Source organism: Hemibagrus wyckioides, linkage group LG21 (genome assembly GCF_019097595.1).
Source record: "Hemibagrus wyckioides isolate EC202008001 linkage group LG21, SWU_Hwy_1.0, whole genome shotgun sequence".
Lineage (NCBI taxonomy): Eukaryota > Metazoa > Chordata > Actinopteri > Siluriformes > Bagridae > Hemibagrus > Hemibagrus wyckioides.
In genome coordinates this window covers 8,144,485-8,157,666 of record NC_080730.1, presented here as the reverse complement: position 1 = coordinate 8,157,666, position 13,182 = coordinate 8,144,485, and the positions used below count along the sequence as shown (strand labels likewise).

The following is a 13,182-nucleotide window of genomic DNA, read 5'->3' as shown; positions in this document are numbered from 1 at the left end:
TCGCTCCTAAATATTCCACAGTCAACTGTCAGCTGTATTATAAGAACGTGGAAGTGTTTGGGAACGACAGCAACTCAGCCACGAAGTGGTAGGCCACGTAAACTGACGGAGCGGGGTCAGCGGATGCTGAGGCGCATAGTGCGAAGAGGTCGCCAACTTTCTGCAGAGTCAATCGCTACGGACCTCCAAACTTCATGTGGCCTTCAGATTAGCTCAAGAACAGTGCGCAGAGAGCTTCATGGAATGGGTTTCCATGGCCGAGCAGCTGCCTCCAAGCCATACATCACCAAGTGCAATGCAAAGCGTCGGATGCAGTGGTGTAAAGCACGCCGCCACTGGACTCTAGAGCAGTGGAGACGCGTTCTCTGGAGTGACGAATCGCACTTCTCCATCTGGCAATCTGATGGACGAGTCTGGGTTTGGTGGTTGCCAGGAGAACGGTACTTGTCTGACTGCATTGTGCCAAGTGTAAAGTTTGGTGGAGGGGGGATTATGGTGTGGGGTTGTTTTTCAGGAGCTGGGCTTGGCCCCTTAGTTCCAGTGAAAGGAACTCTGAATGCTTCAGCATACCAAGACATTTTGGACAATTCCATGCTCCCAACTTTGTGGGAACAGTTTGGAGCTGGCCCCTTCCTCTTCCAACATGACTATGCACCAGTGCACAAAGCAAGGTCCATAAAGACATGGATGACAGAGTCTGGTGTGGATGAATTTGACTCAGTCCTGACCTCAACCCGATAGAACACCTTTGGGATGAATTAGAGCGGAGACTGAGAGCCAGGCCTTCTCGTCCAACATCAGTGTGTGACCTCACAAATGCGCTTCTGGAAGAATGGTCAAAAATTCCCATAAACACACTCCTAAACCTTGTGGACAGCCTTCCCAGAAGAGTTGAAGCTGTTATAGCTGCAAAGGGTGGACCGACGTCATATTGAACCCTATGGATTAGGAATGGGATGTCACTTAAGTTCATATGCGAGTCAAGGCAGGTGAGCGAATACTTTTGGCAATATAGTGTATATATATATATATATATATATATATATATATATATATATATATATATATATATATATATATATATATATATATATATATATATATATATAATAAGTTGTTTGGTGTGCAAACGTTTATGTTTTGGGATCCTAAGTTACACCATGCAGGTGATCGAGGCCTGTATTATTTCTATTTACATTTGTCTGAAAATTCATGCTTTTGGGATAGTATGTGAGGTTGCCAGATTGTGCTAAATAATAGTTCAATAGTTTACTTAAAATGTGTGACTAATTATGTGATTGCAAATATACACCATGTAGTGAGGAAAAATGCTAAGTCTGGCAACCCTGAGCGAGTATAGGTTATTTGGCCTGGGGTTGTTTGTATGTAGTCTAACTGGGTGAAATCGTCGGTCAATCTGGCAACCCGTGCATAGACTATAAATACGCGCTGCAGTGGCGCTCCATGAGTGGGTCGCGTAAAGCACAAAGCAGCTCCTCCAAATAGGCTGGGAACTCCAACACTGCAGAATGGCACCTAAGAAAGTCTGTATTATCGGCTCTGGCAATTGGTGAGTACCTGTGTGTGTGCGTTTTAGAGAAATCTGCACCATGTTCCACCTTATAATGTCGCCGTTTAAATGGTGCTCCATCGCATTGCAAGATAAACATGACTATGGGACATCAGAAAACATTTTCATCTCGTAGACAGAGGTTTAGAAGGATCTGTCAGGTAGATGGTGTTTCCTCTCAAACGGGAACCTGGTCATAAATAAGGAGTGATGGACGAGTCGCAGAAGAATCGGTTCTTTTTGAACGACTCATTTGAGACGCGGTGATGTGAATCGATTAGCATGAACGAGCGAATTGTTAAAGGATTATAACAGTAACTAGCACCAGAATAATAAATAACTTATTATTCAGGACTCTTTTTCACAATTAGTATCGAATACTAGCCAAATTTATTACCCTTAATCATTTTAAAACATGATTATTAACTTGAATATGGTGTTTGGTTTGATGCTGTACATAAAACCTCAAATGACACGTTAAAAAGCGGAGTTTCTTATATACATAATTATATATTTTATAATTATTTAGTTTTTTAAATTATATAGTAAATGAAATATAATATAAGCAGTTAATTAAGCTTTTTTATGCACTATACGTTAGCATGTAAGCCTTGCCTTGCTGCATAACTGGGGATTTCTTATGTAAAAGTCACTAGTAATTTAATTATTTTTTGTCTCTAATTAATGATAAAATTCTAAATTTGACAAATGTGGAGAATATATTAAAGTATTCATGACTTCTGCAGGTTTATTAGCTCTTAAAGCCCCAAACTGCAGTCACCTGATGCTTGCTAGCAACTTGAATTTAGCTTATTAATTCATGCTCAGTAGTTTAAAATGTTAATCATTATACTAACACTTAAAATGTTTATTATTATACTTACACTTTAATCCAACAGATTTTATATATATATATATATATATATATATATAGATAGATAGATAGATAGATAGATAGATAGAGTAAACGTTCACAAGCGTCTAATTTGAGCTAAACAAATAGCATGAGTGTGGATATTATGAATTAACCCATATAACGGTGATTATTTTTATTACAATTTTAACCATCTCAGTTGTTAACCATTTAAAGCCATGTGTCATGAAGTGACATTTGGCATTTAAGTAGTAATTGTGTTAAATGTGGGTACTGTGCAAGTCTAAAAGAAACTCGAACCAAAGGAATCGAATCGTTTGTTCAGATGAATCGATTCAGTAAAGTGAGTCCTAGCATTACCCTTCACATTTACAGTTGCTGAGTAATGCACTGAGACAGAAGGCATGACTGAACACCCTGACTACAATAGTATCAGCATACAGCTTGCATATATTTTAAAATGGGGGGGGGGGGGGTAAAAGCTTACCCTGCTTGTGTATTGGGGGGTTTTCATGTCTCGTATTTGCTGTTTCAAAGTATAGCTGCTTTTTGTGAGAGATCAATGAGGCGGGATGTCAAAGTCTGTCACTGTGTACAAAGAACAGGCATTGCATCTGACGCAACACACTCAGGATTACACTGATTACACATTCTATGTTTGAAAATTAGCCCGGGTTGTTGTCTAATGTTTGGAGCAGTTGTGTGTCTGCAACAAATAGGCATGGATAGAAATAGATACGTTTTGTAACACATGTCTGGAAAGGCTGAAGTTGGTCGCGTTGCTGCATCACAGCTCCTGGATCCAGGGTTCGATCCTGAGCTCGGGTTAATATCCGGCTAGAGTTTTCTTTCAGTGTTCTCTCAGTGTAAATATAGGTTTCATCAAGGTTCTCTGGTTTCCTCACACATCAAAAACCCACTACAATGTCCATCCTGCTGTTGTCCACACTACAAGCTCCGGGTCCACCTCAGCATTGACCAGGTTCAGTGTGACAATTTGTGAAACATTTTTCACTTATGCATAATAAAAGATTACTTAGAATGTTCATACTTCACACACCGTACAGTATATGGAAGTATGTTTGGGGATGCTGATTCTAAGGGATATCAAAATGAGTAGTGATACAAAAGTGTCGTGAGTCCCACCACCAGAAGTGCAGCAGTGTGTTTATATCCTTCTTTCTTTATTGCAGTGAATTGTTAAACCATGCAAGCAGAAATGAAAAGCTCAGTGTCAGCGATAGTACATTTGTGTGGTATTTTAGGGCAGTAGGGTCTGTGATTTTTACATTTTTGTAATTTTTTATGTTTTCTCAACCCTTGGGGAAATTTCAACCCAGCATTATTAAAGCTATATACTGCTAAATGCAAACTTAAGTAATTAAAATAAAACACTCAGTCTATAAACAATGTCAACTGGAATCCAAATTAATGTAATAAATAAATAAAATAAAATAAAAAATATATATGGCTATAAATTTAATAATACCTTTCACATTATTTTTTGTGATTGTTGCAGCTTAATTTTTTTTTTTCTACAAACACGGTGATGCAATTCGTGAAGTTTTTTGTTTTTGTTTTTTGAAAACTACTTAAATTGGTGAAATTGCAAGCACAGGATTCTTCTGCACTATATTGCCAAAAGTTTTGGGACGCCTGCCTTTACATGCACATGAATGTAATGTAGAGTTGTCCTGCCCTTTGCAGCTTCAAGTCTTCTAGGAAGACTTTCCACAAGGTTTAGGAGTGTGTTTATAGTTAAAAAATTTTGACCGTTCATCTAGAAGCGCATTTGTGAGGTCAGGCACTGATGTTGGGTGAGAAGGCCTGACTTGCAGTCTCCACTCTAATTCAGCCCAAAGGTGTTCTATCAGGTTGAGGTCAGGACTCTGTTAAGTTCCTCCACACCAAATTCGCTCATCCATGTCTTTATGAACCTTGCTTTGTGCACTGGTGGGCAGTCATGATGGAACAGGAGGGGGTCATCCCCAAACTGTTCCCACAAAGTTGGGAGCATGAAATTGTCCAAAATGTCTTGGTATGAAGCTGAAGCATTAAGAGTTCCTTTCACTGGAAATAAGGGGCCGAGCCCAACCCCTGAAAAACAACCTCTGAATTCAATCATTTGGAGGGGTGTCCCAAAACTTCCGGCAATATAGTGTACCAGTGAAGACACAGGAAATTACTTTCTAGGATAGCTGTACTTATGTTTGACACACGTGAATCAAAGAGAGCTTTGGCTGAATGATTGTTCTGATGACGTCACATGACATCAGGTCTTGGCCTAAATCTGCAGAACATCTTCAGAAATGCCAAAAATTGCAAGTTCCTCCTGATATTGTGGAGTTTAGCTTGATTGTGTGTTAATGTCTGTGATCATACAATCCTGGAGGGACTGATTAAATAGTTGCAATGTTTTCATGAATATTTCTGTGCTGAAGGATTCTATGAATGCAAAATCATTAAGAACCCCAGCTTTAATTCAAACCTAAGGAAATGGTATCTGACATCAAGTCCCATATTACAGCATATCACATTTCCACACTGGCTTCTAATTCCTAAAATACATTTCAAAATGCTGGGCTGAAAAGTTGTCTCCCATGATCCATGACCGTTCTGCTGAAATGGAGGTAATGATTAAACTCTTCAGCGTTGCATCATGAGTTGTGTGTGAGGAAATCTTGCTACACTGACCTTTTGAGGTCCAAGATCGGAGAGGTTTCTGACACATCAATTTTGCAAAATTTTGTCAGGAAATAAATCACTTACAGCATCTATCATTTGGCCAGATGCCTTAAGGATGGTGTTAAGAGAACAAATTTACATTTATACATTTGACATTTTATATTTTTGTGTTGTATCTTGTAACTGTCTAAGCTAACACAAAAATTTCCCTTATGTGATCAATAAAGTCTATCTATCTATCTATCTATCTATCTATCTATCTATCTATCTATCTATCTATCTATCTATCTATCTATCTATCTATCTATCTATCGATACACCAATCAGGCATAACATTATGACCACCTGCCTAATATTGTGTTGGTCCCCCTTTTGCTGCCAAAACAGCCCTGACCTGTTAAGGCCTCCTTTAAGTCCTCTATGGTCCTCCATGGGCCCCACCTCATAACCTACATGACTTAAAGGATACTTTTGATAGATACTGACCACTGCAGACCAGGAACACCCCACAAGAGCTGCAGTTTTGGAAATGCTCTGATCCAGTCGTCTAGCCATCACAATTTGGCCCTTGTCAAACTTGCTCAAATCCTTACACTTGCCCATTATTCTTCTAACACATCAACTTTGAGGACAAAGTGCTTCTCACCATTCTCCTTTGACTCCTTTGATGCACATGTTCCTCTGGTAGTTGCTTAAATACCGTGGATTGGTTCTGTATAATAAACAATGTATCAACACTCTACTTAGGATCTTCAAGATTAAAAGTATGTAGACCATGACACCCATGACATCCTATTCCAAAGACATGGCATTAATATGGTGTTGGTCCCCTCTTTACTGTGTCAACAGCCTTTAAGCTTCTGGGAAGACTTTCCACTAGATTTGAGGAATTTGTGCTGATTGATTAGTGAGGTTAGGCAAGTTACAGTTCATACAAAAGGTTGAGGTCATGGCTCTGTGCAAGACACTCGAGCTCTTCCAATCTAAACTTAGCATCCCATGTTTTCATGGAACTCTCTTTGTACTCAGAGGCTTTGTCATGCTGGAACAGGTTTGAGTCTCTTAGTTCCAATAAAGGGAACGTTTAAAACTATACTACGGAAAAGACATTTTGTTGTTGTTGGGGAAGGCTGACATATAGGGGCCATGGTCAGGCCTCCACATCATTTGTACAATATAATGTTCCAACATGACTGCACACCAGTGCACAAAGCAAGGTCCATAAAGACATGAACGAGCGAGGTTTGAAGGAACTTGACTGGCCTGCACTTGAGTCTTGACCTCAACCCCATAGAACACCTTTGGGATGAATTAGAGCGGAGACTGTGAGCCAGGCCTTCTCGTTCAACATCAGTGCTTGACCTCACAAATGCGCTTCTAGGGGAATTGTCAAAAATTCCCATAAACACACTCCTAAACCTTGTGGAAAGCCTTCCCAGAAGAGTTGAAGCTGTTATAGCTGCAAAGGGTGGGCCAACTCCATTTTAAATTAATGTGCATGTAAAGGCAAATGTCCCAAAATTTTTGGCAATATAGTGTAAGTCTCTTTATCTTATCTAAGTTCTTTCACCTTACACCCAGCTCGGTCCACCAAAACTGGTCAGCTGCTGGTGCTTAGGACCATTTTGACATCAGTGCAGGGAGATTTCTTATTGCCAAACTTGAAGGTCAAATGTTTTTGTTAATTCACAGGGGTTCTGCCATTGCCAAGATTGTTGGTTCCAACACTGCCAAGTATGCCACATTCGAGGACACGGTGAACATGTGGGTGTTTGAAGAAATGGTGAATGGACGCAAACTCACAGAAATTATCAACACGGAGCATGAGAACGTCAAATACTTGCCAGGACACAAGTTGCCTCCTAACGTGGTATGACAGACATGCGTATTGCTTCTTTAAGGTCTGAATCATAATGTATCATAACTGCCGAACTATATGGAAATTGAATGAAGAGTGAGTTATAAATCGAGCTTAGCTCCAAGTTATTAGGGGTTAATGGGCTTACTTGGTGGTCCAAAAGTCAGTCATGTGCAGTCCTGGGAACAAACTATAAGTTAAGGAATCAGTGGTGTAGTTGCCACCATTACTATGAGAAATAGACATTTCTGCAAAACATATAGTATACTACACTTAATGCTAATGGTAAAGCTATTTCTGTTTTCAGTAGCAGTAGCATTTTAGACAGTTTAGACAGTATCTAGCCATGTCTTTAGCTGAGGGTAAAGTGACTTCATCCTGATTTCTTTCATACTTACGGGCGAAACCAAAAGCAAAGTAACATTATGACAGCTAGTGCTCTCCTAAAAAAAGGTTTTATATGTGTGGGAGGGAGTATAAGTTAGTCCTCCTCTCTCAGTGTGCTGGTCATTTTTAGTAACATGGAATACCCAGTGCTAAAATGGTCTTTAATAGGAAATTTCCATTAGGGCAATCTTGGTCTGAAAAATACACTATATTGGCAAAAGTTTTGGGACACCCCTCCAAATCAATGAATTCAGGTGTTGTTTTTTAGGGGTTGGGCTTGACCGCTTAGTTCTAGTGAAAGGAACTCTTAATCCTTTAGCATACCAAGACATTTTGGACAATTTCATGGTCATCCATGACCTTGCTTTGTGCACTGGTGTGCAGTCATGTTTGGGCCATCCTTAAACTGTTCCTGCAAAGTTGGGAGCAGGAAATTGACCAAAATGTCTTGGTATGCTGAAGCATTAAGAGTTCCTTTCACTGGAACTAAGAGTTTAAGCCCAACCCCTGAAAAACAACACCAGAATTCAATGATTTGGAGGGGTGTCCCAAAACTTTTGGCAATAAAGTGTACTTCGAGGCTAAATCTACTTCGGTTAAGTCTCAAAAACCAAATTAAGTAAAATAAATGGATAGTACAATATAGAGTATAATGTGTATTACTGTAGTATAATGTCTCCTTTATCTACATTACTCCTTATTGGAACCTTATTTATACACCTTTGAACTTCTGCACTTTGCCCATTGGGGAAAAATAGAATTCCCTAATTTGTAAAGTTGTTCTCTTTTCCAGGTGGCTGTTCCAGATCTATTGGAATCTGTGAAAGGTGCAGACGTTCTTATCTTTGTAATCCCACACCAGTTTGTAAAGAAAACTTGCGACACAATCAAAGGTCACATCAAGTCCGATGCGGTGGGGATGTCCCTGATCAAGGCAAGAGCTCACACCGCCATGAGTTGTCTAACTTATTGTGTATTATTTATATACATGTAATTTAATGGTTTGAATTGAATTTTTCTACAGAAAAGTAAAATATACAGAATTGTGCTTTTACCCCCAAATGCAACGTGGGTCTTTTCCATAATCTCATGCTCAAATCTTTATGTACTTCCTTCAAAAGACATTAAGTTACATTTTAAATAAATTAGCAAGGATGGTGTTCAGAGTGTTCAACCGAATTATCTATCTAGCTTCCAGGTACAATTTCTAATATAATCCTTCTTTTGTGATTCATGACCTAAGGTGTGTTGGGTAATGCTGGAATGTGTATGGTTGTGTATATGACAAATAGGATTGGCATCCTAGGCTGATTGTAGGCTGATTGGCATCTCTAAATTGTCCGTAGTGTGTGTGTCTGTGTTAGACTGGCATCCTGTCCAGATGCCAGTCTGTCACAGGGTGTACCCTGTCTTGTGCCCTGAGTCTCCTGTGATCCAGGATCCAGGTTCCCCATGACCCAGTAGGATAAGTGGTGTAAAGAATGGATGGGATGGGATTTTAATTTAAAAGGTGGAGGTATTAAAACTGTAGAGCTTTCAGGTCAGGGTGTGGGTGAGGATGAGATGTAACATGCCATAAATAAATATGTAAAAGACCTGCCAAGGCTTATGCATTTTGTGTAGATGGTCCACATCAGACTACATTGGAAAATACTCTAAAATACTCCAAAAAGGCAATGTGCTTTACTGATACGGTACAACTGCTTTCTGTTTGATGTGTTGACCAAGGCTGAAAATTCGAGAGGCCACAAGTTTTCAAATGAGGAAAAGGTCTGCTATCTGGAAAAAAAAAATGCTTCAGGTTGTCACAGGATCTTCAGCATTCATCTAGATTGTGAAGTTTTTCTTCATGGTTTGTATTTGTTTGTTCTGTTACCTGCTCCAGGGTGTTGATGAGGGTCCAGATGGGCTGAAACTCATTTCTGATGTCATCAACGAGAAGCTGGGTATCAGTATGACTGTGTTAATGGGAGCCAACCTGGCCAATGAGGTGGCTGATGGCAAATTCTGTGAGACCACAATCGGTAAGGATAAGCCATTATTCATTAAATGCTTGAAAATTCTCTGTGGTATAATGTGTATATAACATTTCAGGATGTCCAGTTATAGGAAAATAATCACTGTGGTAATGGCTACTATCAGACCACCCTAGTGTAGATTATTTTCCTATTACAGCATAGCCAGAAATGTTTTATTTTCTACACAATATCTAGCTTTCGCAGTTGGTGTACTTATCTGTGTCAAACCATTCAGGCTGTAAAAGTAAAGAACACGGGCCACTGCTGAAGGAACTCATGCAGACGACAAATTTCCGGGTTACTGTAGTGGAAGAGTCGGATGTTGTCGAGATTTGCGGAGCTTTAAAGGTACCCTCGACTGATTTATCTAAACAGGGCCAGTTAGAAAACCCATCTGTGCATGGACCAGATGTCATTTTAAAAGACCAGACAAACAGGAAATGATGGGTATGTAATTTCCTTCCAGAACATTGTGGCAGTTGGCGCTGGTTTCTGCGACGGCCTTGGCTTCGGGGATAACACCAAAGCGGCAGTAATCCGTTTGGGTCTGATGGAGATGATTGCATTTGCACGGATCTTCTGCACATCCAGTACTGTATCCCCCGCCACCTTCCTGGAGAGCTGCGGCGTTGCTGACCTCATCACCACCTGCTACGGAGGACGCAACCGTAAAATCGGTGAGGCTTTCGCCAAAACCGGCAAGGTAAGACATGTTTTTGTTTGGTGCTTAGCTTCTAATTATTGGTTAGTTTTAATGGATATTTGTCTGATGGGAAAAATATGTGCTCCTGCCAACGTTAGTCAATTGAAGAGCTGGAGAAGGAGATGCTGAATGGGCAGAAGCTTCAGGGTCCAGCCACTGCAGCTGAAGTAAATCACATTCTCAAGCACAAAAACCTGGTGGACAAGTAAGTGTTCATGTAACTGATCTATAAGCAAAAACATTCATAGTGAAGCCACTGCCAGACCATGTTCTTACCTTGGTCAGTGTCCTATGGTGCTCTCATGCCATCCCAGAGGAATTTTCATATTCTCCCTGTATCCATGTGGGCTCTGGTTTCCTCCTGCCTTCCAAAAACATAGCTGACCTAAATTGCCCTAATTAAATATGTTATTGTTTGTATGATGCCTTGCAATGAATTTCTCCATGGTGTCCTGGTTTTTCTGGACTGGTGTCCCATCCAGGGTGTATTCCTAACTTGGGTCAGTCGTGGCCATTGTTCTCACTAGATGTGGATTTTATTGCTTGTTCTAGAAAACAATGGCCCAGTGCAGGCATGAAGTACAAGCTTGGCCTTCAGAAGGGTTTGATGGTTTGTGGTCTTGATCTTGACCCAGACTTACTTTCATTTGGATTTGATCTTGACCCCCGTTAAGGGGTCTAATCTTGACTGGATCTTGGCTATTCTGCACTGGTGTACCATTATGGGTGCCTCAGTCTTGGGCATTGGTTTCATTAGTCTTGGTCTTGATTGCTTCTTCAAGAAAATTTAGCCTAAACATTGAGCCCATGAATCAATGAATCCAACTAGTTCAAGTACAAACTTGGTCTTCAAATGTTTTTGATGTTTTATGGTCTTGATCTTGACTCGGTCTTGGTTAGTTCTAGTTTTTGACTTGAATAACTCCTCATCATGGCACCTGTTAGTGGGTGGGATATATTAGGCAGCAAGTGAACATTTTGTCCTCAAAGTTCATGTGTTAGAAGCAGGAAAAATGGGCAAACGTAGGGATTTGAGTGAGTTTGACAAGGGCCAAATTGTGATGGCTAGACGACTGGATCTCCAAAACTGGGAGAGCATCTCCAAAACTGTAGCTCTTGTGGGGTGTTCTCGGTCTGCAGTGGTCAGAATCTATCAAAAGTGGTCCAATGAAGGAACAGTGGTGAACCGGTGACAGGGTCATGGGCGGCCAAGCCTCATTGATGCACTTTGGGGAGTGAAGGCTGTCCCGTGTGATCCGATCTAACAGACGGGTTACTGTTGCTCAAATTGCTGAAGAAGTTAATGCTGGTTCTGATAGAAAGGTGTCAGAATACACAGTGCATGACGGGTCAGGGATGTTTTGTCAACAAAATGGGGACCAACACAATATTAGGCAGGTGGTCATAATGTTTATATTGTTATGACATAGTATAAATGATGTTAAATACATTGTGCTCCTCCATTTTTAAGTGTTTTTACTTATCTTTATCTTTCTTATGATGTATTCGACATATTTAACGATCCTGATGTTCATATTGAACACTTTCCCCAATATTACCGTATGTTTATTGTTCTTCCAGATTTCCTCTGTTCAACGCAGTGTATCAGATCTGCTTCCAGGGCCATCCAGTGAAAGAGTTCATCAGCTGCTTGCAGAATCACCCAGAACACATGTAACTCATTGACCAGCCTGTAGCATGATGAGGTTAGTCTAGCTAATCTAGTTGGGGAGATGGGGCTGTCTTCACCGTGCCTATATTCCTTCCTGAGGAATGAAGAATTCGAACTAGGGCTGATCTGAACTTCATGTCAAAATGCCTCACCTTGGAAAAGAAAAAAAAAAAGCCTTACGCCAACGTCTAAGTTAATGTTGTTAAGGAAGTCCGATTTTAACCCTTTTATTTTTTGTAAATGTGTCCTAACTGAGATATGTCCTTACTGTGTTCATGTAGCTGCTCTCGAGTGAGCAAGCTGCCTTTTTAACACTGTGTGTGTGTGTGCTAAAGGGATTCTAAAGGAATTGTGAATTAAAAGTGCCTTAAATGGTTTTTACCGGAATATTCTGTACACACTGACCCATCCCTGCTTCGTTGTTGATTCCATGTTCATCATGGCTCCAGACATGACATACTGTCATTTTGAAATAAATTATTTAAACTGAATCAGATCCTGTACATGCTTTGTTTATATCCTCATGCATGCAGTTTGATGGTAAACAATTGAAACGTTATTAACTCCTGTATGAATCTGTAGCTTTCAGTGTGTGCGTGCGCTCAGATACGCACGCTCCGAGCATGACATATGATTCTTGCGCCACATGCCCTCGGGTGTCATCCAAAACTCTTCACCTTTAGCAGCTCCAAGCTTCATCCTTTGACCTTTATTAGGCACGACCAAGCACTGAAGCTCTGTACATGTAGACGTTGTGCTGGGATAATAAGGGTCCTTACACATCCTTCTTATTTTCCCAAATCATTCACACTTTAGATGCATTAATAAACATATTACTTTGTTGCGTTAAGAAAATAAAAACTGCTTTATTGTAGTTTGATTATGATTATGACTTGCACAGGTTTTCAATTACAGTGTACAGTACAGCATGAAGGTTTTATTACAATGAAGTTTTCATTGCCTCCCACTTGAACCTTTAGACATTATTAGTAATAAATAAATAAATCCATATAAAAAAAAAAACTAAAGCTGCCACCGTTGGGCTCTTGAGCAAGGCCCCCAACCCACCCTGTTCCTGCATCATGGCTGACCCTGCGCTCTGACCCCAACCCCGAAGGATGGGATATGCGAAGAAAGGATTTCACTGTGCAGTAATGTATATGTGACAAATACAGACAACTTTACTTAATAAAAACAATGCAGTGTAAAATGGCAATAGGTTGCACATCTGGACAGATGTAGTGTAAATCCGGTGTCAGACTGTGAGATTGTCTGGATCATTTTGGGCTTCATGTCCAAGCAGAACACAAAACTGACACTCTTATGTTCCCGGAGAACTGTATGTGCACAGGGTCAACCCATTATTCTGAAGTTTTCTCTTTGGCATTAGCATAAATGTTTTACTCTGTGCTTAT

At 40.2% G+C, this 13,182-nt stretch overlaps 1 protein-coding gene across 1 annotated transcript; it reads left to right on the top strand.

Annotated features, from left to right (window-relative positions):
• Positions 1–1,411: 1,411 nt before the first annotated feature.
• On the top strand, positions 1,412–12,258 carry gpd1b (glycerol-3-phosphate dehydrogenase 1b). The gene is made up of 8 exons (XM_058372817.1): positions 1,412–1,570; positions 6,822–6,999; positions 8,168–8,308; positions 9,260–9,398; positions 9,628–9,740; positions 9,859–10,095; positions 10,194–10,300; positions 11,677–12,258. The coding sequence occupies exons 1-8, from the start codon at positions 1,530–1,532 to the stop codon at positions 11,771–11,773; spliced, it is 1,053 nt and encodes a 350-aa protein (XP_058228800.1). The 5' UTR covers positions 1,412–1,529; the 3' UTR covers positions 11,774–12,258.
• Positions 12,259–13,182: the final 924 nt, after the last annotated feature.